The 26,927-nt window shown below is 37.9% G+C and overlaps 2 protein-coding genes and 1 pseudogene across 5 annotated transcripts in view; 2 read left to right on the top strand and 1 right to left on the bottom strand.

The window, feature by feature from the left end:
* Positions 1–1,872: 1,872 nt before the first annotated feature.
* LOC144660000 (ubiquitin-conjugating enzyme E2 Q2-like) overlaps positions 1,873–26,927 on the bottom strand; it is a 72,483-nt gene continuing 47,428 nt past the window's right edge. For 2 of the 4 annotated variants that reach the window (XM_078520545.1, XM_078520551.1), the window contains exons 12-14: positions 3,237–3,335; positions 2,692–2,805; positions 2,342–2,551 (exon numbers count right to left, since the gene is read on the bottom strand). In XM_078520545.1, the coding sequence (XP_078376671.1) occupies positions 2,372–2,551; positions 2,692–2,805; positions 3,237–3,335 (393 nt within the window). In that variant the 3' untranslated portion in view covers positions 2,342–2,371. The other 2 variants (XM_078520569.1, XR_013572013.1) reach the window with 2 other exon arrangements.
* LOC144636797 (uncharacterized) lies at positions 4,254–5,162 on the top strand (annotated as a pseudogene).
* On the top strand, positions 8,056–10,291 carry LOC144659906 (E3 ubiquitin-protein ligase TRIM45-like). The gene has a single exon (XM_078520431.1). It carries the CDS (start codon positions 8,093–8,095, stop codon positions 10,289–10,291), a length of 2,199 nt encoding a protein of 732 aa, XP_078376557.1. The 5' UTR covers positions 8,056–8,092.

Raw genomic sequence — 26,927 nt, 5'->3', positions numbered from 1 at the left:
GTAAATAGGTTCTCTTGAACATTTACTTCAATTCAAGTTTTCCAGTCACCAGATCAGTCTCCCAGGCTGCTTTAAACCGCGTAAAACTTTTAAATGCGGCCCAACGTCTTATTGTTAAGTTTAGCGTGAATTAAACCCAGTTCGTCTGTAAAATAAGCATGTATCTCTGCAGGATGTAAACAATCTGCTTTAGCTACAAACGATCGACAAATTGTTTTGTGGAAATAATTACAAAACTTTTCATGTCCCCGTTAACAGATAAAACATAAAATACCAGTCCAAGTAAGATGACAAAGTAGCCCTTTTATTCTTCTATAGCAAGATACCCCTATGTACAATACTGAGTTAGGAAATGTTCCTAAGCAACTAACAACAACCAACAGCTGGAAATAAATCATGGGAACATAAAGCTTACTTAAAAAAAAAGATAAATGATCATGATACTGCACAAATGAAAACAGTCAACCGACAGTAAAAACATAGCATATCTTCAGTTAGCTAATTGAATATAAACACCGTTTGCTTTTCGGCAAAGATTACTAAAACAAACAGCAAAAACAACATTACAAATACAGTAGACGCCCGCTATCTCGAAATCACAGCCAAAGCTCAAGAGTGGTACATCAAAGACTATATCCCTTTAGAAAAAAAAATCGTGGTGAATTCTTTTCACTCTGAAACACTTGATGTTCGAAAGAGCGGGCGTCTAGAGCAAAGAATAACTAGGAGAAATGATTTAGTTCTGTATGGATACCTTAATTTCTAAATTAATAAAGAATGACTTTTGTCGTGAATTTATATTACAATAGAAACAAGCTGGGCGACTGTGACCCACTATTTCAAGTATATATACTTATCCCATCTCTTCCCTAGCCTGCGTTTGTTTTTAAACATTACATAAAATTGAAGCCCTGTTACATGTCGAATAATATCATTTGGATAAAACTAATGAAAAGAGGCCAAACCAACAACAAGATATGCTTGCACAACAAATTGGAAACACGTAGTCTCGGTAATGGCGCTGAAAACGTTTTTGTTCATAGTTATTGCCGCCTTTGACTCACCCTCTCGTGCTTAACCCGAACAAAAATGGTTGGTTAGTTCGGCAAAGAGTGCGTTCTCCCTTACGAAACGTAAAAGGGATGGGTTGGGTGAGCACGAGTAACACCGTACATTCTTCAAGTTTTTAAGTGTTCAGTTTTCACGCGTTTGTTAGAGATGCTAGTATGCATTCATGATTGAAGCAAAGGTGTTACGTGTTTCTCTAGCCTGCTTAGCAGGCACATGAAGAAACCACTCCCTATACCGAGTAGCCTCCCACGCAGTCGTAGTAGTGTAACGCGATCGACCTTAACAACAACTGCGTGGTAGCTATATAGCGAGAGTCTAGGCACCAATCTGACGCTCGATTCACAATGTACTACCCATCTAGTTCCAGCTGACAAAAAACGACCTCGTCCACAGGCTTATTTTTAAGATTATTTCCTGCCTGCTGTTACTTCGTAATTATTTGCCATAAACTATACGCTAACCAGCTAAACCAGTAGACGCACCACAAGTAGAACTAAGAGGTTAACCGAACGGGTAACAACGGCCGTTTCTGAAAACTCTTCGTACATGTAGAGGCATTTGAATAGTGTCAGGTGCGTTATTCTCCGGCCAATTAACCGAAACCGCGAGCACTCTGGAATGTTCTTAAGTCTTGTGGCGTCATAAAATTATGTCATGTTGCGTAGCAACTTCTCTGACCAAAACCGCTGGCTCAGACCAAAAAAGATATCCACCAACTGTAATACATACGTTGGCTAACTCTATTACCGGTATCTTGATTTACATGTATACAGACTTCCCCTACCCTCTGAGATAACTGTTTCAACAGTTGTTACAGCCTGCGTTGCAGCCGGACGTGTAACAAAATTTTCGATATTCCAGGTTTTAGTTTGTCTGCAACGCAGGCTACAGTTGTTACTGTTCTACAAAGAGAACCTGGTTTTTCATCACAATGGTACCAATGGTCACATTACAAACGCTTAAATCAGTGTGCCAAGATTTGATGTCTGCGTGATTTTATACGGATGCGTCTCCACAGCCATCGAAGCAACATCGCCTTGATCCTTTACCAACTTGTCCTAACTCGCTTTAAGAAATATGCTGGTACAACAGTTCGGAAAATTGACCGATGCATCAGCTCCTACTATAACAGGTGCACATAAAATTAAGCTACAAGCAGAAATAGCGGGGACAGGGTGTTAGACAACGGAGAGGCATTATTTATATCTTAATGGTATACCCTACATCAAGGTAGAACTATCATAAAAATATCTCTTGTAAAAGTGGAGTGTACCATCCTGTAGACAGAGCAAGAATGATATCAGTGGATACGTACATTGTAGTACCCAAAAAGTGTTATTAAACTGTAACTTGTACACAATGATAAGCCAACAACTGCTAAAACAAAAATGAACATAAAAATTCCTTTACCATTTTTTTCGTGGATCTGTACCAAAGACCTAAACGAATGTTGAGCTCGTACAAGACTGTAGACCCCTGGCTGTTGAAAAAAGAATAACAAAACAATGAAAACAATGCTAGATTTAATTTTACGAAATTTCTGTCAACAATACCTTCAATTTATTATTATGGTTTGAGCCCACGCAGTCGAGCATCAGAAATTTAACGAGAAATACTCACCTTTTTGTTTTCTTGGAAGTTGATCCTTGCTTTTCCTTTGACGAGTGTAGCAGCTATTTGCACGATCACAGCCTCAACTGTGTACGCACTGTGTGACGAACGGCGATGTGAAGTCTATTGATAAAAACAAGATATAGAGATTTTATTTATAGGATTTTCTTTGGGGTGTCCGCTTACGGGAGCTTAAAAACAAAGAAAAAGTCTAAGTCGTAATCTCTGAAAGTGTCCGCGGCCGCTTACGGGTGTGTCCGCTTACCAAAATGTAAAAATACAGAGTTTATATGGGAGTTAAAACGGGGTTTCAAACAAGGCGGCCGTAAGTAGAGCTGTCCGCTTACGAGAGTGTCCTTTAAGAGAGCTTCGACTGTAGTTCAAACATTTTTTTTTTGCTTTAGTGTAGTCCACTTTTTATTTTTACACTGAATAAGAAAAAAAAACAATGCTAGATTTAATTTTACGAAATTTCTGTCAACAATACCTTCAATTTATTATTATGGTTTGAGCCCACGTAGTCGAGCATCTGAAATTTAACGAAAGATACTCACCTTTTTGTTTTCTTGGAAGTTGATCCTTGCTTTTCCTTTGACGAGTGTAGCAGCTATTTGTACGATCACAGCCTCAACTGTGTACGCACTACTCCAGCCCTGAGGCAAAAACAAACTTAGTTAGTCTAATCTAAGCTCTACATCAAAAATGTTTTCAACTGAGACTACTTGGGAAAAGCAATTTTTCACATTTCTTTCCTGCAATGATCAGATTCGAATTCTCGTAACGTGTTTGCATGATATGTTGTTTAAATGCTCAGGAGAAATGAGGAATCCATCAAGTTTGCTACAGTGGAATCTCGTTTTTTTAACCTCCCGATAATTTGAAGCAAAAGCCATTTCCCTTCGATTTGCTTTACTCAGTTGAACACGGCTGGATGGTCTGGTTAGTAGAAGGAAGTTCTCACACCAGTGGAGTATTTAGTTCCAGAAGTTTCATACAAAGAGCTCCCCCACTAAGGACGTAGCTAAAGAGAGAGAAATAAGGGGCGCTTTCCATTCGACCAAAAATTCCGGAAATTCAGCAACAAGAGCGAATGGTATAGAAATTTCCTGTGAAAGTTTCCAGAAAATCCGAAAAGTGTTGACTTTCCGAAATGCGAACCATTTAACCGAAAACCCCGGAAATTCCAGGAGCAAAATCGAATGGAACTGAAATTTTCCGGAAATTGTTTTCAAAGTTGGGTCTACCTTGCGAGGTTGTCCTCTTTTCCGGAAATTTTGGAAAAACTACCATTTTACACTCAGCCCAGCTTCCTTTGGCAGAAAATTTAGCGATTTGGGAAGCTTAAATCAGCTACATGTGTTAAGAAAGCGTTCTTGAAACTACGTGGTTAACTCAAATGTTTTTAGTTGTTGTTTTTGCAGTCAACCGTAAAAGTCGAAAAATGCTGTTCCATTCCCCACTGGAATTTTCCGGAAATTCAAACCAGAAATTTTGGTCGAATGGAAAGCGCCCTTGGTCTGCTTTAAAATATCCATTGATGCCTCATTTTAAGTAGGAGGCATGGTGGCCTAATGGTTAGCATCTTGGACTCTGGACTGTGCAGTCAGGGTTTAAGCCTTGGCTGGAATCGCTGTGCAGTGTTCTTGGGTAGTGCACTCTACTCTTATAGTGCCCCTCTCCACCCAGGTGTATAACAGGTAACAGTTGGTAGACCTGCAATGGACTAGCAACCCATCAAGGGCAGATTAGAAACACTTCCAGTTGCTTAATTCTATGGAAACTGGGATAGACTCCAGCTTGATAGGCCACTAGGCTCAAATGCAAACTTAACCTACATATACAGGTGTATTCCCCCGCGCTCCAACGCGCGTCGCCACAGCAGTGGAAAGATCAGTCAGGACCCTTCCCAACGGACAGGTTCTCCAAGAGCCCTTTTTAACTATATTTTACTACAGCAGCGAAGGGAAAAGCTCTTTGTTGGCAAGGAATTCGTCTTCATCAAAGATATGGCGTACTATGTCAAGGGAAAGTTCGACATCTTTCTGGAAGAAGGCTTCAAGAATTTCAAGCACACATTTATGATTCGTCATCCCGAACCAGCAGTCAGCTCACTGTTCAAACTATCAACAAATCCCGAGCTTGCGGGATGGGATTATTTCGATCCCGCAGAGGCCGGCTTCCGACAGTTGCTGGAATTGTACGAGTTTATTGAGCGTCACGTTCATAAAGATCCAATCGTTGTAGATGCCGATGATCTTCTGAAGTTTCCGAATGAGATCATGCAAAGCTATTGTGAGGCAGTCGGTCTTCAGTTCGAGGAACACATGACTTCGTGGAAGCCAGGTCCTGCTGCTGACTGGGTCCCTGTACGGCATCAGTACCAGGGTTTAGTTCGTCTGCAACGCAGGCTACAGTTGTTACTGTTCTACAAAGAGAACCTGGTTGTTCATCAGGACTGTACCCCCCTTACAAACGCTTAAATTTTCTCTTGATCTGAGTGATTTTACACGGAAGCGTCTCGGAAGTGATGTTTATGGCCTTACAGTGTTAAAGATCAGCATGATACTTCTAATTCGTGTACGTTTTTACTACGAAAATAATATTTGTGACCTGAAAGTGGGACTAAGCGGGGTCTTGGCGAACACTACCCAACGAGAGTTACTTGCGTCAATTTAAAACCACTGTACTTACGGTAACGGTACGTCCAAGAACATTGTTTCAGAAGAATCGTCAGGGAGGATATACCAGGTATCACTCCGAGGACAAATCAAATATCTCCGTTTTAACAAATATATAAAACCGTTTTAGCAAATATATAGCCTCCGTAGCTGGTGGTATTGTTGGGTTTTAAAGCGCCCACCAGCAAGCGGCGCAGCCGCGAGTGGCTTGGGGAGGAAGGGTTGAAAAGCATTACTTTACTTACGTTACTTGGAAGAACTTACCCCAATCTCATTATGTTAGCTAATGTTTGCGCAGCCATCTCTCGCTATTTTGCGGGCAAACGAAAGAACTATGGAAAACTACTTGTACATGAAGTCTTATCATAAATTGCAATATTAAGCCTATAGCATCAATAACCCCACTCAGTTTTGGAAAGGTCTCCCATACTTCTATGCATTAAGACGACCGTGTTGAATTATGATAGAAACCCGTGATTTCATGGCCAGCGCTGGACATATCCCTTTATAGGGGTTGATCCAAGGCGCGCGGAAGAGAGAGTTCAGGGACTGGACTAGGGGGGAGAGTGGATAGGTACGCGGTGAGATGCTGTTATAACCGGGGTACTCAGGGAAGGAAATTTGCGTCAATACACCTTGCCGGCAGTTCAAAGGGTGGATAACAATATCTACCGGATAAAGTTAAAGTATAAATGTTGTTAGGATGGTAAGTATGTCGATCACCGAATGGACAGGCATGATTAATTAAAAGATTTCACTGCTGTCGTGTCCGCTACAAAAGCGACTAAGCGAACCACTGGAAAAAGAAAAACATTACAGACAATGTATATTCGCGCTTTTTATAACACACCTTCGGCCTTACAATTCAAAAATCCTTCCTTTATTGCTGTGGGATGTCCTTATATGGCAATTTCAATACCAGTCAATAATATCTATTAGTATAATTTCAGAGGTGATTATTAGAATTGAAGCATTCTGATTGGTCGAGAAGCTCGGCTTATGAGGCTTTATAATATAGATAGGAATCTACGCGCGCTCTGATTGGCTAAAAACCTATGTTTTATGACAGTATAAAACATGGCTTAGGCTTCTTTATTTGTTAAATAATCACCCCGCGCAACCCGCGCGAGGTGATTATAGCTTTAAAGGCTTGGTTACTTAGCCACGCCACCTTTGACATCCAGGGAAGTAAACATGGCCGCTTTTGCTGAATGAAAATTTCTTTGATTTGAAAGAAACCAATCCAAGTCCTGGATATTTTAAACATTGGGAATTTTTCAAATTAACCACCAAGACTTTTGGACCGAAGTATTTTCAAGAGATGGTTCTCAAGGCATTAGAAATGATCTTAAACACGGTGGTTTTGGCGATCGATGAGAAACTCAGTCAGATTGATTGAGCAAACATTATTTAGTTCTCTTCTCACCGGAGCTACTCATTTTTAGAGGATTTGCACATTTGCTTAGAAGTCATCCACAATAATACAAAGGTAACGGACATCTATCTTTTTCATTGTGTTTGTTTTGTTCCGTTTTATTGCTTTAACTAAATAAAAAATTCTGATTGCAATCGATGATTTCAACTGGTTTACACCGTATGCAAGCGAACACTTGTGTTTGCTGTTTTCTTGTTTGCTATCGTTATTTTTTTAAGTTCTTGATGATCACCTCTAAAAATTATACTAAAACAATTATTTGCCTCAGGCTCAGTGATTATTGTTGAATAATCCCCTCGACTTCGTCTCGGGGATTATTCAACAATAATCACTTCGCCTTCGGCGAATAATTGTTTTAAATTGTTTTCGAATTTGAACGCCAGTTTTTGAGGCGTTTAGCATTTTCATGTTAAGACCGAATTTTACATGGACATGAACATGTACGTTCCAAACACAATAACTCCACGTTCTAAGTAGGCCACTGAGTGCTTTGAGAGCTAGAAATAACGCTGCTTAAAACAAAGTTGAATCACACACGAACTTCGTTTATGCGATAATTTTACAAAACAGATGCATTATTCATTATTCCGTTATCGGGGAAACTATTCATTATTCGGGCTGCTTAACTCAAAATATTTTTTATTCGTTTTCTTTTAAAACTGGTTCATCATTACTCCGTTTGCACTCCAGATAGTGTAAATTGGAGGGAAGAGGATAGGGGCCTACAAGTCTGTTTGAAGAAATTGTCGAGAAAGAACTATAATTATACGAGAAAATACAATGCGCAATTAAATAGACTAATCTCCAGACAGATGCATGCACACGGGGCGCTACACGACTTGAAAACAGTTCTAATGATTCACAGCAGTAGTATTGCCACAATCGCTTGCGAAAAACAATCTTGGGTTCTAATTTATGCAAAGCTTGCTCTAACAAAAATGAAATGACATATGTTGAGTCAAAGCCTGTATTTCACTGTGCATGTGCGAATCGACAGAGAAAAGAAACGCTTGTTTTTCGAAAGTGAGAAGGGTTTTGATGAACTGCTGCTGCACTTTAATTATTAAACGGACTTCAGTGTGGCGATTGACAAACGAAGAGCGTATGAATTCAAAATTTTTTAAGCCTTTGTCGTGGAAAAGTTGACAGTCAAAGTTTACCAACTTGCGCTGCAGGATCTGAAGCGATTTGATTTGCTACTTGAAATAGAATGCAAATGTTAAGCTAAGTTTCTCATAAAAAATTCAAAGAAAGGATGGGTGTGCTTTGATTATTCTTTCACAATCTCTACTTTACGATGGAGGCGCTCCTGAAAAACCTCAAAGAACATGTTACATGTTCGATTTGTTTGGATATTTACACCGATCCCAAAACCATAGATTGTCTTCACACATTCTGCTGTGAATGCCTGAAGAAACATGCATTAACAAGCCAGAGACAAGGGTTCTATCGCTGTCCGGAGTGTAACGCGCAAATTGGCATCCCTGAAGGAAATCGTTTCAATAGTTTGCCGAACAGTTTTCTGCACAACAGTTTGTTGAGTCTTCTTGCTGTTCGACGAAATAACGATGGAAATGAGATCAGTTGCAGTATGTGTCAGAAAAAGAGCGCTGAAATGAACTATTGCTTTGATTGCGAAAAATTCATGTGCCCTGACTGTGTAAAAGCACATGACCTGTTCAGAACGGCTGCGTTTGAAGGACACAAAGTCACGCCAGTGAAACAGTTTCAACCCGAAGACTACGAGGCCTTGTTAAAGCGGCAGTCATTCTGCTCACAGAAGTACCACGAGCGAGAGGTAACGAGGTTTTTCTGCCTTCAATGTCAAGACTGTGTTTGTCAAGTTTGCATCGTCACGGATCACAAAAGCCATGATGTTGTTCCACTCGACAAAGCAGCGGATGACGAAAAAGCCAACATCATAGCCGAAGCTGAGCGGATGAAAGAAAAAGTCCAGGCCTACAGTGATGTGATTCGTCAACTGGAGGCGATGGAGCTTGAGTTGGAAACTAACACTGCCACCGCTAAACGGTCAGTTTCCCAAACAGCCGAGCAGATGATCGCGAAGATTCAGGAACGTGAGCGCGAAGCCATCGTTGCCCTCGAGAACACACGCGTGTCGAACACCGAGAAATTAAACTCTGCAAAGGAAACGGCGCAATCTTTGAAGAAGCAAAGGAACCAGGCAGTTGAGTTTGCTAACAGCCTGGTTCAAAGAAGCACGAGCGCGGACATCATGCAAAGCAAGAAGAATTTGAAACAGCGATATAAGAACCTTAGTGAAGCGCAAGTACCAGTACTTCCGGTTAGTTCATTCGTGAAGTTTGTCTCGACATGTGTACCAGAGAGTTTTAACCTAGGTTTCGTGAAGTTTTGCAAAACAGATGTTCATAGATCAACGATAGAAGGACTGAGTCAAACTTTTCAGGCTGGAAAAGCAGTAGAGTTGTTGATTTGCCCCAAAACACCTGACGGAGAAATCAGTGACAATGAACAAGATCAAGTTGAAGTACTCGTGGAGCCTGCTGATCAAGTGGTCAGTTTGACAACTTCTAAAAAAGATGGAAATTTCCAGGTCAAATTCGTAGCGAAAGTGCCAGGTACTTATACAATCGAAGTCAAAATAAATGGCGAGAAACTTGCTAACAGCCCATTCACTGTCCAGGTGAAAGAACGACAGTTTAATGTTGTAGGCAACTTGGACTTACAAGGAGAAGTTTTTAAAGGCCCAACAGGCATTGAAGTAAACAGTGAAGGTCTTATTGCCGTAACTGATCAGGAGGGTCACTGTATCCTGATATTTAATAAAGAAGGAAAGTTTGTCCGGAAATTCGGTTGTCAAGGAAACAATGCTGGGCTGTTTTACTATCCAGCTGACGTCACGTACGTGAATGATGACGTGATTCTGGTGGCAGATGAATCGAATCATCGAATACAGCTGATTAATGTACAGACTGGGAACTTCGTGAAAAGCTTCGGAAAGCTTGGAACAGGAGACGGAGAGTTTAGGCATCCAGCCAGTGTTTGTATGGATGATAAAGGACACGTTGTTGTGGCCGAATACAACAACAATAGAATTCAGGTCTTAACAAAGGATGGCGCACCTGTGTTAAAATTTGGAGACAGTGGCCCAGAAAAACTGGAAAAACCTCTCGGCTGCGTTTATCACAACAACATGATCATTGTATCTGACAGCGCAAACAATTGTTTGAAAGTGTTTGGCTGTTCGGGAAGATTTTTGTACAAGATTGGAGAAGAAGGCGAGGCAGATGGACAGTTTAAAAAGCCGTGGGGCTTGTGTGTAGACAAATATGACAATCTTCTAGTTAGCGACACGGGGAATGGTCGTATTCAACAGTTTACAGTGGATGGTCGTTTCATAGGAAAAACAATCGCCACTCTGAAACTACAGGAACCCGAGGGAAGAACCACAATGCCAGACGATCGCATTTTGTTCGCCGACTATACAGCGAACGAAGTATACATCATGAAATAAACAGATGCATAGCGAATGCAAAGAAAAAACAACAACAACAAAAACAGTAGTTTCCACATTTTGCAGAATAAGTGGTGATTCTTTTAATTTCGCAAATATTGTTGTGTCCATGTGGAAGGGGAGTACCTTGTGTTTATGGTCATTCACCACCTTGCAGCCGTACTGAGATTTTGAAAATTAGAGACAAGAAACGGAGGATTGCCTCGTAGATTATTAGACATATTTCAAATTGTAGTTCTAAATCGTATCAGTAAAATCTAAAGAGAACAGCAGTGAAGTGAAGTAATGTGAATTCTTTATTAAAAGCGGGTAGCACGTAAAAGTGAAGAACACATTAACTTTTAGCCGTCACATATCAAATTAAAATTACAGCTAAACAGGGCGGGTCTTTCAGGTTCCCCACAGTCCAACATGTAGTAAGAAGTTTAACTATGTAAACATTGTCCCTTCTACAAGAATTTCGGTAGCCACATATAGTATACACTTATTATAAAATACACTAAACATAGTTACACTAACTGATGTTTAGAACATTTAAATTCTGAAGGCTTAACCCTTATTCAGACCGGGTGGGGGGAGGGGGAGATTTTGAGGCCCGCGCTGACTTTGAACGCTTATAACTTTTTCAAGATTCAACCAGACCCTGCCAAACTTTGTGAGTTTATCCAAAATTTATCTGGAAATAATTTGGTAGAATAGGATGTTGTGTCAGGAACTTGACATCACCATGGCAACGAAATTTTGATAGGCATGTTTTCCCAAATTTGTAATTTCGTGTTTCTATTATGAAAATTAACTTAAATGCAATTAATGTTTACCTTTTTACGGTTTTTAAGCACAGTTTTTTTTTATTTTGTGTACTTTGCAATAATTTTGGGTGGTTTCTGGCATTTTGGAAAAATTTGGAAATCCAAGGCATCGAAAGGCAGCAGATCCAAGATGGCGGCTGTTTTGACATCATGATGTAATTGTCATGTGATGTGACGTCATCATCCCAGGTGACGTATACCAAAAAAAGATGTTTGAACATACTATACATCCTATAAGTTTCATTGTGATTGCTTAAGTATTCTGGAAGTTACAAAGGGGGGGGGGGGGGGGAGAAAACATTTTTTTAAGAATATAAGCACTTTTTTTGTAATGTTTTTTCCTTTTATTCTCTAACTTTGTTTTTTATTGATCGTTTACAGTTTGTGAAGTGCTTAGACACCATATCTTTATTACTGTGTGGACTGCTGTATCATAAAACAACAGCAAATAATTAATTATTGGCTTAAAATGTACGCTTTTGCCTATGTGAGCTACCGTATTAGTTTTGCACGTGTACAAGATAGAAATGAATCTCATTTCGTTTTTTTTGTTTTCTCTGTTTAAGGGAGCAATTGGAAAAGTGGTGGCTCAAAAATTTGTGACCCACCCCTTCCTTCTGGCTCAAAACTGACTGACCCACCCCTGATAGGGGGTTGAAAATTACACGACCCACCCCCTTTGCTAAAAAAAAATCAAGGGACCAATCATTATTTCTTTATCATCTGTTAGGGTTTAGAGGTTTTTGATTTAATAGCTTTTAAAGTGGAATTCCCTACATAGACATTTTCCCTGATGGACACTGCTGTTCCATGTACATCTTTTTTCATTTCTTAACACACCAAAGAAGGTTAAATTTATATTATCACTTCTCATTCTAGCCTTTTGTAAGTTTTCCACATATTTTCACTGTGTAATTTTCATGGGGAAATTTAGACACAAACATATGCAAAAAACTGAATCAGTATGTAATATTAATTCATAATCAATTATTGAAGAGTTCATATTTTTATACATAAATTAATAACAGAAACTACAACCATTGTCCATCATCGTCCATCATCAAAGTGTTTGACTAAAGAGTTTACTGGTATTACTGGTATTAAAAGGCCTTAAGCACAGCGTGAATCTATGCATGTTGAAGAGAGACAGGTAAAACTGATGTTATGATCACAAGCCATCTAGGGGGTCAGGGGGCATGCTCCCCCGGGAAATTTTTATATTTGGGCCTTCTGAAATCGCTAGAAATTCATTTAAAGTGCCTGTTGTAATCGGTTAACAACTCATCCACGGTTACGGTTACGTCCAAAACGATAAGGATTAACACGGCGATAAACTCAGTTACACGTTCCAAACTTTAATCTCACAATTCGACTTCTACGGTAATACAAGCGATCTAGACACGATATAGCGATACGATGTTCTAATCCTAGTGTTCAAAGTACATTATATCTCAAATGACAGGTTATTAATATTTGGCGAATAACGCAAACATGTCACGGCTGTCACGGTCACTAAAACTCTCTTCAACATTTTCCCCTCCCGAATTGATAAGTGAAACTTGAAATTCGTCTACAAAATTAAATCATTAAAAGTCACTGTTCAATTATCACAAGTCTTAATCAGAGTCTGCGAATTCCAACGGGGAAATTCTTGTAACTGGTCGGTTGAGAATCTTGTCTCCAACTCGGACATCAACAACTCTCACAAGCTGGTCTCTTCCTGGGTACGTACGTTCAATGCGCCCAACCTTCCAGTCTCGTCTAGCCGCATTAGGGTCGATGACCATTACTACATCACCAACTTTGAGGTTTTCTGTCGGAAAGAACCACTTCTGACGTGAGCCAATGTGGGGTAGATACTCTTTCATCCAACGTCCCCAGACATGTCGAGTTAACTCTTGCACTCGCCTCCAGCGTCTCCGTGGACTGAATGGTGTGGTATCCACACTTTCGGGAACGAAGTCACCACCCATCTGACCAATGAGGAAGTGATTCGGTGTGAGTACTGGCTCGTCGTTCGGGTCGTCACTCACTGTGGTCAGCGGTCTTGAATTCATCAAACTTTCAACTCCAATGAACGTTGTTTCCAGTTCTTCGTCATTGATATCAGCATCATCAGCACGGCATAAATGGCTCGCTTTGCTGACTTGATCATCGATTCAAACACACCTCCAAAATGGGGCCCTTGTGGAGGATTCCAATGCCAAGTAACTCCTTGACTAGACGTCATACGCTGAAGCTGATCGTGATCCAGTTGGCTGACCAGCTCCCTGATTTCTTTCTCAGCGCCTACGAAATTCGTACCATTATCACTTAGCATTTTCGTTGGCCATCCTTTCCTTCCCGTCATTCGCACGAATGCGCTGAGAAACGCGTCGGTTTCTAATGAGGTTGCCATCTCCAAATGGCAGCAGTGTGTTTGCAAGCACATAAACAAACACAGGTAACGTTTGGCACGAGGTCGTCCACGCCCTTGCATGGTAAGATACGGTCCTCCAAAATCCACGGCTCAATTAGCGAACGGTCTTGTTGTCATCTGGAGACGGATTTGCGGTAATGGAGCCATTTGTTGTTGGACTGGCTGGACTTTAAAACGTCTTGCACATTCACGGCACTCTCTGTTCACTCGTTTGACCTCCTCACGGACATGCATGACTAGGTACTTTTCTTGCAGATGGTTTATGGTGTAGTTCACGCCCATCTGATGGCCTTCGCTTTCGTGATGATATTGGACGATTAATCGCGTGACATGATTCCTCTTTGGCAGGATAATTGGAAACTTGACATCATCTGAGAGGTCATCGGAGTGTCGTAGCCTGGTATTCGAACGTAGAATCCTGTTGATAAGGATTGGGGTGCTGGAATGCAGCGGCGATTTTCGCGGAAGGGTCTGGTTCTTTCTCAATGCTCCGATTTCTTCGCTGAATGCTTCACTTTGAGCTTCTCTGATAATTTCTCTTTCGGCGGTTAACAGCTCTGCTGGCGTTAGCTCTCCAAATACTCTCTGATTTTCTGGTTTGCGGCAGTTGCTTACGAATCGCTGTACCCAGCTTCTCACACGCACCAACGACAGTCCAATCTCTAACGCACCTTTCGGTTTGACTTTGTACCACTTTGAGTACCTTGTGGGGTCTAAACGCCACTCTACTTCCTTTACCTTGTCTGTCTGTAGGTCGCGTTCATTGGTCGACAGCTGAACGACGTTGTAGCTTGTTGAACTCTCATTGTTCTGTCTGGGCGTTGATTTGAGCTCGGCTATTGCTTCACGTGACGGTTTGTCGAACTTGCAGTCCGGCCATTCAGCTTCAGGACATTGTAAGAAATTGGGTCCATCCGCCTCTGGTGCCAAGATCCGCGGGATTCAAATCTGTTGGTACGTAACGCCATTGGTCAGGGTTAGATTTGTCATGGATCTCGCCAATGCGGTGTGCAACAAAGGGTTTGTATTCACGGCTCTGTCCCCGAATCCAAAAGCCGACATTCAGGCTGTCCACCCAGTATGTGACATTGCTAGCTGGGATCTTAAGTGCGGAACAGACTTGATTTGCCAATCGTAGACCAATAAGAGCGCCCATAAGCTCAAGCCTTGGAATGCTTACAGCTTTTAACGGAGCTAAACGGGTCTTGGATGCGATAAGCCGAGTGGTAACATTTCCATCTTCGTATTCGTGTCTTGAGTAGACGGCTGCGGCGTAGGCTTTCTCGGACGCGTCGGAGAATGTGTGCAGAGTGATGGAGCTTTCCTTTGCGCTTGTGTCTTTTAAACACCGAGGAATCTTGATCTCCTCAAGGAGGGACAAGTCACTGAACCAATCTTTCCACTCTTCTTTCTGTTTGAACGGAAGCGGGTCATCCCACTGTAAAGCTTCTAGCCAAGCTTGCTGGACGAAAATTTTGGCTTTAACGACGAACGGGGCTAGAAAACCAAGCGGGTCGAATAGCGCTGCTGTTTTCTTTAAGACATTTCTCTTTGTATACTCAAAGTCCTCGGCAGGCGGTGAGTAATAGAACAGGAACTGATCGTTTTGTGCAGACCATGACACGCCCAACGTTTTTGTCACGGGAAACTGATTCTTTTCGAGATCAACTTCGGAAGCGCGGTCCTCTTGGGGAACATCCTCTAATACTTCTGGACAATTCGAAACCCACTTTCGAACGTGGAACCTGGCCTTGTCACCCATCTCGGTTAACTGGCGTCTCGTTTCGATGGCCTTCTCTACGGAATCCACTGACGGCATGAGATCATCCATGTAACAATGATTCTTTACTGCATCGGCCGCTAATGGGTAGTCTTCTTGGTGGAGTTCTGCGTGTTTTTTCCAAGTGAACTGTGCGCAGAAGGGACAATAACATCCACCAAAAACGAATCGGAGAAACTCATAAACTTCCGGCTCTCTGCGGAGGTCCATATCACGCCACAAGAAACGGTGGAACGGTCGGTCTTGCTCGCGTAAGACTAGCTGATGGTACATTTGACTTATGTCGCCAACTAGGGCAACTGTCTCTTTCCGGAACTTAACGAGTATGTCGAACACGTCACTTTGCAGCTTCGGCCCAGTTAGTGCTTCGGTGTTTAAACTCTTTCCTTCGAATGGCGCTGACCCGTCAAACACTATGCGAACTTTGGTAGTCGCCTTGTCTGGTCGCACTACTGGGAAGTGTGGGAGGAGCCACTGGCTGTCGGGTTTTGGTTCGTCATCAGGAACGCGGCGAATGTACTTCTTATTCAAGTATTCGTTAAACACCTGTTGATAAGCCACGGCTACTTCTTTATCTTTCATAAGTTTTCGTTCGGTGGACACCAATCTTTTCTTTGCCATCGGTAAATTATCCGGCAACTGCGGTCTTTCCTCTCTCCATGGAACGGCTACTTCGTAATGCTGGCCATTAAACTTCAAAGACTTGTTGACTTTATCCCACGCCAACTTGTCTTCCGGTGTAAGCTGCTGCTGACCAGTTGGGGTAATTCCGATACTTTCCAAGTCCCAGAAACGTTTCAGCAAACAGTTCAGCTCAGAGGTGTCCTTCTCAGGTAAAGTGGGCGTCGGCTCTTTGCCTTCGATTTGAAGACGAAATGTGTGATGGAATCCAGTGAAGTGCCTCTCCTTTGCGTCTGGATTCTGAATCTTTCCAATGGCAGTCCATCCCAGGGGGCATAGTCTTGCGCACGGTTCATTCGGGCCTCCTGTCACTTCTTTCATCGAATACATCAGCTCGTAATGGACGCTCCAAGAAGTACATCGATTCGATTTCTTTCTGTAAGACTTGGGAACGGAATTCCGCGCAAATGATTCCAACGATCTTGTATCTTGATCCAATTAACGGCTCTTAAACCTCCGCAAATCTTGGTTGAAGTCTTGGCGGTTATCTTCGTGTCTACTCGACCGTCGGTACTTTCAAGCCCAATCTCGAACGTGCCTGACACAAAGCGGATGGTTTGGTCATTTGCTACTTTGACTGTGATAGGCTCTTTCTCGCCTGTTAGACCAAGTTCGTTAACGACATCCTCGTTTACGTATGTTGTGTCGCTTCCTTCATCTAACAAACAGTTCACGGTGATTCTCCTATTTCCGTTCTTTAAGATGATTGGTACGGTTCGTAACGCCACTTCTTGTTCTCGTTCTTGATTTCCAAACGTTTCCATAGTAACAGATTGACTGGCACCATTCCCCTCCATGGTTGCTCTCAGTCTCTCATTTCCGTTAGTCGGTGGCTGAAGGGGCGCGGTCGAAGGATGGATGTATGATTCTGCTTCTGGTCGCAGACGAGATTGAGCAGGCGGTGCTTTGTCATAATGAAGGAGATTCTGATGAGTTCCTTTACATCCGTTTATGCCACATTGCTTGCTTTTTGAGCAGGTCTTTCCGTGGTGGTTATCCCCTAAACATCGGAAGCACAGTCCAAATCGTTTGACCGTCTGCCATCTTTCATCAACGGAAAGTTTTTGAAACGCTTCGCACTTCAAGAGAGCGTGATTTCCGGTGCATACACAACACTTCTGACTTGTTTTTCCACTTTTGTCGCCGAAGTAGCTTCGTGAAATCTTCTGGGAGGAAAATGTTTTCCATTCCGTGGCCGTTCATCTCGATCTTTATTTGAGATCCCGTTCTTGATCTCGGTGGCTTGTATTTGGTATGCCGCTTCTTCGGACACCCAGTCTTTCAGTGTTTCGAGGGAATCTCGGTACTTGCTCTCGTCTAGCCAGCGGTAATATTGTGCAAGTAAGCGCTCGGGAATCTTCTCAAGGATCATTGTGTGCAATGCCCTGCCTTCTAAATCCGAATTTCTGTCATTCTCTTTCAAAGTTATTACCGCTCGCTCCAAGATGTCGGCGAATGTTTCCAGTTGTTTTGCGTTGTTGTCCTGGATTGGTTGGAGGCGTTTAAGTTCTTCTAAATGTGACTGAACTTGCCTACGGCTCCCTCCATATTTTCGAAATAAACGTGATTTGGCTGCCTCGTATGCTTCCAGAGAATATCCTAATCCTTTAATTGTATTTGCAGCCTCACCAGCAAGACAAGCTTCCAAACGTAGCATCTTAAATTGCGGCGATAACGATGTCATGTCCACACAACTGGTAAAGGCCGCGTTCCAGCGCTGAAAGTCCATTTTGTTTCCAGAAAATATCGGAATTCGGATTCTTTCTAACTGCCCATGTGTTTCGCGATTTGCAGCGTTGGAACCAGGGTCAGAACTCGGTGATTTTGGCATTTCCGGTGGTGGCGTTTTAGCGGAGTTCACGTGGTCAGAATCGGCGCGATGTTTTTCGCTTTTATCTGACTCCTTTTGCGATTTTTCCTGCGATTTTTCTTGATTGTGTTCGATCGATTTCTTCTTTTGCGATGGGAGTAGTAATGTACTACACTCTGAGGCAAAAATTTTTGCCACAGAGATTTAGTACATACTACTTCCAGTGCTGAATTTTTGCGCTTGATCTAAAACTGGATTCAAAACTGGATTCAAAACTGGATTCAAGCGGAGCCGTTTCTTTTTATTTTATTTTTATAAAATAAAAGAGAAACTTATGATCAAATATAATATTTATTATATTTGCTCCTTATCTTAACATATAACCTATGGAATTAAACCTTGAACCAACACCTGGACCAACACATGGAAAAATCTCTTATACCTTTTTCAAAATTTTGGATACAGTGCGTTTAAATCAATTCTCAGATCCATGCCTGAATACCAAGCGAAGCCGAAGTGATTTAGCGAGTGGCATCGCAGATAGATCTTTGATCTATCGAGAAGGGGAGGACGAGCGTTAATAATCAAACGACGGTGGGAAGAGTTAATTACATTTATGTAATTGACGATGGAGTGTCTTCGTATATAATGAATATAGGCATGGTATCTAATAAAAAATATATAGATTAATTGAAAAATCTTGAAATCATATTAGTTATTAATATCTTTTGTTGCCCCAGTAAGCTCAGGTTCAAAACTGGAAACAGTGTTGGATTAATAAAACTGGATTAATAAAAATGGATTAATAAAACTAGAAAACCAAGCCTGAAAAACCAACCCTAACTCAACCCTAGGTTCAAAATAAAAAAAAAATTCTTATACTATTTTTAAAATATGGAAAATCAGGTATATACCCCGCTGAGTTGTCTCATTATTAATATTTAAACACCTTGAACATCTGCCCTATGTTAGGTATATCAACCAATCATAACTTTAATTTTTTAGTCAAAATTGTTTCTTAAATGTATTATTTTTTCAAATTGGTTTCAAAGTTGGTTTTAGATTTGGTTATCAAAAAAATTCTTATACTTTTTCAAAATTTTATATTCGCGCTTTTATTAACCCCTTTTTCAAATTTTATTACTATACTGTTTATAAATTTCGTTTTCAATATAATATTCTTGTACTTTCATCAGATTTTCATCCATATTTTCATATATAATAAGATTGGAAACAATATCTTGTTCAATGCCGAGTTCTTTACAAATTATAACCAAGCTATGTAATTGCTCTTTTTCACTCAATTGCGAAACAGGTATATTGTTTTTAACCCAATGTTTGCCTATAATATTCATCATTTCGGTAAACTTTGATTTAAGATCATTTGATGCCATTATATAATAGATAATAGAAATTATATTTTTTTTATATGAATTTTGTGCGTTTAATCATCATATTCTAAAATGCCTATTGCAATCGTTTTATTACCATCTCTCAAGATAACATTAGTATTAATTGCATCCTTAGTATTTAATTTTAAAACGACATTTATTAGTTTCTCCTTAGAATTATTCTGAGTCACAAAGGGAAGCTTACTGTTATGTATTTTAACAAACTCTACATCATATAATTTAATATTAGTATGTAATTTACAAACATAACCCGTAGTGATTAGGTTCTCGATATGATAGAAGAGAAAACGACCATTTATCTTATTATCATTTGGTTTAATCAGCTTAGTCTTGCGAGGGATTATAATAATAGTGTTTATAGCCTCGATTAATGAATATTTAACCAATGTGTTGTTATATCGCTTTATAACGTTGTCTCCACGGAATGCTGATATAGGTACAAAAATGATATGTTTGAAACGGAATCTTTTAATCTTTCTAGTTAAATCAGTAACAACACGGTTGTATTCATCAAAATCCCAATTAATTGTGTCCATTTTATTAAGAGCAATAACCAGAGATTTTAACCCCATTCCACGAGCAATCATAATATGTTCTAAAGATTGACCTAAAAGGCCAGCTTCATATTCACCCTTACGTATAGATATAACCAATACAGCTAGATCTACTCGTGAAGTTCCATATATCATCTCATTAACTAGTTCTTTATGCCCTGGTACATCGATGATTTCAAAAATATTACCTTGATACTCAAATTGAACTATATTGAAGGAATACGTCTTTCCTTTCAACCTTTCATTATCATCCTCATCTAAGATATGCGCTAACCATCGCCTTGACATTTTGAGTTGATCGGCCTGCTTTTTGATTTTATCAATATCCCGTTTATTGATAGTATTGGAGTTGAATATGAGATTGCCTCCTAAGGTGCTTTTTCCATGATCTACGTGACCAAGCAAAACGATTTTCATATAAATATACCATATAAAAATTTTATCTTTTAATATCCATATGGATATGTTTCTATACAGCTTTCCGATATGTATTTTATTGCGCGCTTGTCATATCCAAAGGTGTATATCTTTTCTTCATATTTGTTTACAATTTGTTTATTCTGTCTGGTAATTTTATTTTCATTTACTAATGTGAGTTCTTTGATTTCGTTCTTTACAATTTTAATCATATTTGCGTGATTCAGTATCTGGGAATTTTCATGGTTTAACCTGAAACCTTTAATAACACATTTCTGTTTATTATTTCCATATGTGAAACTGTAATTCTTTGGACCTCCAGAAACGAATGTATTATTTATAGCTTCAGCCTCTAATTCATCTGTTAAATCACCTAACATATCACCTGTTTCTATCACCTTACTATTTTGGGATTCGATATACACAATACTATCTGTATCAAAATATAATACCTGTTTATCCAAATAGTCAAGTTTTTCATACAACATTAACCGTGCACTGCTAGTCGTAAAACATGCTACAAAGATATTTGTATTATAGGAATTATCAACAAACTGATCCTTATAAGCGTAACTAATCTGTACCATTTCTTCATTTATGAAATTCATGTTTAAATTACCAATGGTGTCGTCGAGAAGTACTTGATAAAATTCATTTATGTCAGTTACGTATTTGCATTGATTCATGTTATTTCGTTGTCCAAATTTACCCCAAAGTGAGTTTAAGCACATTTTTGCAATAGCTCGTAGACCTGAATTTTCATGTAATTCACCTAATTCAATGTCTAATTTATTTTTGACTTTATTTCTGAACATCATTTCTTCTTTGTTATTTTTAAAAGTATATTTTATTGATTCGAGTTTGAGCTTCATGAATTTTTTTATATAACCTTTGAATAGATCATCGGATGAATTTTCAAAATGCCATACCTCATATATTTTTATGATATTATAACCTTTTTCAATGGCTTTATTGAGTTCATCGGTTGTCCATGTACCAATAAATGATCGTTCATTTTCACTATGTTGGCATTTTTCTTTTTGTTTTGTTTTTGAACATGATATACAAAGAGGGAACATTAGCTTTTCAGATTTATCACATTGGATTTTCACCGGTAAAACAGGATGATATAATTCTCTAGGAGCTAAAATTTTGCATTTTATAAATCCGTACCATTCCGTGTTATATTTATCTGGTGATATTATCTTTATAGGATGACCTATGGGATATTTCTTGTAGAACTGAACTGTTGGATACAGGGAACAAAAATCAACATATTTACCACATTCACCTTCTTTGAAATTATACAATAATTTGGTAGCATTAGTCCGACCGCCATAGAAAGCATCTCTCGGGTTTAGTGGTCCAACCACTTCTCTATTCCAATCATTTTTATAATATTTCTGAAAACTTTTATCATTTTTTAATTTACATTCCCACATTTCAATAAGATTGTAACCAGCAGTTGTTATTTTGTTATTTTTTTCTTGTGTTTTATTATACAAAGTACCCATATCACTTTGATTCTTATTATTGATAACATCAGCCTTGTAGCAATCTGGGCATCCATGCCAGAAGCAACCTTGGAATTCAAAAACACTATTTGTAGATGCACAAAAACCATCTACTTTTAATTTGTTATTGTTACATTTGATAACTTTTTCACCTCCTTCCAAGGCATGTTGAATTTTAATTTTATTTTTCTTACTTATGTAATCAAGCCATGAAATACTGACTGCACTATGGTTTTCTGTTTGAACAACGTTATCAACTACAGCTATGGTATTTTTTGGCATATGATTCCCTCTATAAATAGCCATACAAACAGCGGCTATTGTAATGTATTTTAGTGGATCGATATTTTCTTGATTCATGAAATCTTGCCTGAATTTTAACATACATCTTCTTAATATATCAACATCTGACCTACAGTATTCAATTAATTCTTTTTTGAAATCGAAAACATAATTTTCATTAACACGGTCATCATACCATTGTAAAAATTTCTGTCTATCTTCTGTTTTCATTTGATTATAGCCATAATGTTTTTTGGAAGGCATCTCTCCTATATAGTTTTGATTACAAACTTTGTTGAAATAATGTGGAAAATATCCTTTTTTCAACTCGTTTAAACCAAACGTTTTAGGAAACGATGATAACGATTGTTGAATGAAATTTAAGCTGTCGATTATTTTGATTCTTAATTGTGAAATTTCCATCATCATAATTTTTGCACCATTGTAAATACAATAAGGTTTGAAACCATTATCTATACACCATTTTAGTATAAAATGACTGTCATACCCTTTGCTATTATGAGCCAAAAGTGTATATCCTTTATATTTATCATTGAGGATTCCGTTACAAAAACTATTAATGTCATTGAAGATTGATTCATTACCATTGAAATCATGGCAGATAGCTAAATTAACTTCATGTGTTCCAGTGTTTTGTGTACATTCGAAATCGAAAAATAAATATTTTTCATTATACGTTTTACATGAGTAGCAATAATCTTTTTTGGGAATGTTTTTATTTAATCGGCATGGTTTTTCGCTCTTTTTGATGCAATTTCCTCCCTTGCATTTTATTTTTTTCATGAAACATTCATGCTTGTTTTCACAATATTTATTACAATTATTGCACATTTTGAAACCGCATTATGTATTTTGATATATGGTTTTAGTATGATTTGATTGCATTTTAAACATTTTGCTACACTGCTACATACTGAATCATCACTATCTTTTTTCGATCGGTTACTAGTATGGTTTTTGAAGCAAGTATTACCATGAAAAACACGATTGCATTGATTACATGTAACGTCTTTACCATTACATTTATTTCCATCTGGAAAATATTTGAAACAAGATAGACATTTTTGGGGGCATTTGTGTTTATCACGTCTCGTATAAGCTTTTTTACAAGAATGGCAGTAATATGCTACATCTAAAAAAGCTGTCATTGATTTTATGACATCAAAATGATTCCGTGTTTTGTATAAATAAATTTTGTCTGTTTTACCATTATTGGATGTATATATGATTTCATTGAACTGTTCAGAATCTATGATATTTATTTCTACATTCAAATATTTTGCAAAGCTATCAGCATCTTCAATGCTATTTCCAAAATCGTTAATTGCAACACAAGCCTTTTCATGTAAATCTTTCGCTAGAGTCTCTTGTAACTTCCGAGACTTGTTTAACCCGTCCCTTAGCTGTGTTGTGGTGTAATTTTCAGGATGTAAATTAGCATAAGCTGTTACAATGGCTCTTGCTAAACATATTGTGTCATTATTTTTTATTGTGATAATACATTGCTTTCTATTCACTGTTTGTTTTGATAAATATAACCGCCCTTTTCCTGCCGGTATTTTAACAGATTGAATAATTATTTTGCAATTTTCTAAATTTATTTCTTTATACTCCAACGTATTGATTACATCTAAAAGTTGATTTAACTTGAAATCAGAAACTTTTAACAATTTTGTTGAGATAGGATGATCTAATTCATCATTTGAAATTACCAATCTGAATCTATCATTACCTTTTAACTGCCTTTTCTTTATTGTCATTTCAACCATTTTTTCAAATACACTGAAAACTTCATTTTTATTGCTTATAGCATTTTTACGTACATTTATTTTGATTTCATTGGTGTAAGCATTGAATTTTTTATTAAATGTATTTCCGATTTCAGTTATTTTGAATATATTTTGATCATTGGATGTTGTATCAAAAATGCTGTCATCGAAATTAAATTCATTTGAGAGCTTAGTTCTTGGAATTGGTTTTATTTTCTTTGTTCTTGGTTTGGATATTGGTTTGTAATCATCCCTGAATTCAGGGGGTGGAAGAATGATATTTTCCTCATATGATTGAACCATATCGCGGACGATACGTCTGGGAGTAGGCTTCGGAGGCCGTGGTTTGTATATCTTAGGCTGATTTGCTTTTAGTGATAAAATGAGTTTTATAAGGTCGGTCTTAGATAGCCTGTTGAGATTTAATTCATCCATATTAATATTGGTTGAGAAAAAATTTTTATTTTCCATTTTTAAATTTATAGTATTAATATTTCTTTAAGTGATTTATAGTAAAATTATTTTTGAGATTTTTTTTGTGCGTTTAAAGATAACCAGAAATAATATATTTTTGGTCACCTAAGGCTACAATAACAGCAATTTAATATATACTGTGCTTATACAATATATAATTATATAATATTGCTTTATATGTTATTCAGCAGGTACAATTTCAAACCTACTGTCTGCTTCAAGAGCTTTAATAACAGCATTTTTAATGTGTTTTTTGGTTTTCATATGAGCCCATGGCCATGTTCCTGCAAGGCAAGTTTCATAATCACATAAATTACAAAACCACATTTTCTTCAGCATGTATCTGGTTTTGCTTTCTTTGATAGCGTTTTGCCTATCATTTTCATTTTCGTATTTTATTTTTCGTCCCATTTATATATATTTACTATAGAAAATAACTATATCTTTATACCATTTATAGTCAAATAATTTTGTTTATTCAGTTTACGGTTTTAGCCATAAGTTATAAATGATTAATGACTAAAAAGATGGTTCCACAATGTTTACATTTTAAGGCATTCTCGGAAATTATTAGGGGGTTTTTCGATGGCGTGATTTCTATTGACCAATCATATTTCAACAAGTAAAAAGTTTTTTATATATAAACTTTTTGAGTAAAATTTACTCAAAAAGTTTACTAAAAAAGTTTATTCTGAAATTTACTGCCCAACACAAGATGCCAAAGTCAATCTCGGATCCAAACATCGAAACCAAACTTAAAACCAAAACCAAAACCTTGACTGATTGCTTTTATGATACTAGTTTGATTTAGACACTGCATTTTATATATATAAAATATATATTTATATAGATGGATTGTGATATCGAAATTCATAATGATTTGATAAATATGGAAAAGTTTATGTGTCCGTTTTGCGATCAACATTTAGTCGAAATTAAATCAACGCCTACCCAATGCTGTAGTAATCAGGATATTCAAAGTATTGAGGGTATAATGGTTTGTATTCAGTGTGGGTCAGTTCAAGACAGTGAAATTGTTAGCGAACCCGTAGATTTTTACCAAGATATGTATAAATTACGGCGAAAATCAGTGTATATGCGTAAATATCGCATCGAAAACGTGTTAAATGATATTTGTTTTAAACATGGTATTGCATTGACCCATGATCAAAGAAAGCGAATTTATAAAATATTCGATTTGATTGATACTATTCTACCTTTAGTGAATGGTGACCGAAAAAGATTGATTAGTTCAAAATTTTTAGTCAAACGGATATTCATGCTGTTTAGTCTTCCTTTTGAGTTCATAAAGGATCCAAAATCTGAAAAAACGCTTCAATTTTATAATAGATATTGGGCTAAAATTTTATTGTTGAAATCTTATGAAATCAATCACATTATCATGAGATGAATTTATCATCGTATTTTTTAAAAAATTTATCTATTATCGGGCTAGTATCCGTCACGTAATCGTCAATGCTTTTCATTGTATTGAGGATGCTAGACGGATTATAATCGCCACTTCTCATAACGCCTTTAATAGAGTTTAAAAGGTGTTGATAGCTTTGGTAAGCATATATGGAGTTATTAATTTTTAACTCAAGATTTTTGTGAATCATCCATCCTTGAATCAATAAAGCAATTGTTGATATTGTAATCAAAGCGATACCACCAGTCGCTATAGAGGAGGCGAATCCGCTTGATGCAAATATGATAGACAATGAATTCCCTAATAATTTCCATTTTTTGAAACGTTTAACAGCCTGCTTATAAGCCCAACATTTTCGATGATATGTTTGATAATAAGCTTTCAATTCTATAATTTGGTCTTCAGTAAGTTCGCTTGATATATGGTTCCATGTAAATATGCATTTTCGATGTTTAGTCATATATATTAGTTATATATGATTTTTTTGTTTTATCATTTTGTCATTTTAGCATTGCGCTTGTTCTTTATTGTGTAATACAGCTTCCTTATGTTTTGAATTAATCTCTCAATAGAATCAATAATACTGCTAACCAATTTCACTGTTTTCATATAATTTAGTTAGATAATTTATTCAAAGAAAACATTTTTTGTCTTATCTAAAAATTGGATTTTATGATAAATGGGACCATTTATCGGGTATGTATTTTTACTTAAACCAAATGCTTGTATATAGTAACCTGAAGAAATTTGGAGGCTAGATGCATTCAGCGTATACCCCGAGAAAATTTTATCGAGACTAATACCATTGTTACAAATACCGATCCGAAATTGACTCCCTATTTTAGTATACCAGAGATTCAAATATTTACCTATATAAGCAGATCTAATTTCCTCATAAGATACATCTAAATCATAATCGAGTGATAACTGATTAGACTCTATTTTGAAACATGGGTAATGAAAACTACTCCCATTATTGAAGTTTATTTTAATTCTTTTATTATCACCGGGCTTATAGTCATATTTAAATGCCATATATATAGTCCAGTCATCGGATCCAGTTATATTTTCATTTAAATTAATTTCGAAACCACTCATAAAGCCGTTTTTTGGATCAAAATCTTCTAACAATTTTGTGGGATTAAAGACAAGATTGCCATTTAATCCAGACACTACAGCACCGTTACTATCTGACATGATGAATTCAGATGGATCCGTTAGATCATAAAAATACTCGAAAATTTTATGGTAATAGCTGATGTTTC

Source organism: Oculina patagonica, chromosome 1 (genome assembly GCF_052425735.1).
Source record: "Oculina patagonica isolate OP01 chromosome 1, crgOcupat, whole genome shotgun sequence".
Taxonomy (NCBI): domain Eukaryota; kingdom Metazoa; phylum Cnidaria; class Anthozoa; order Scleractinia; family Oculinidae; genus Oculina; species Oculina patagonica.
This window is presented reverse-complemented; position numbering and strand designations above follow the sequence as displayed.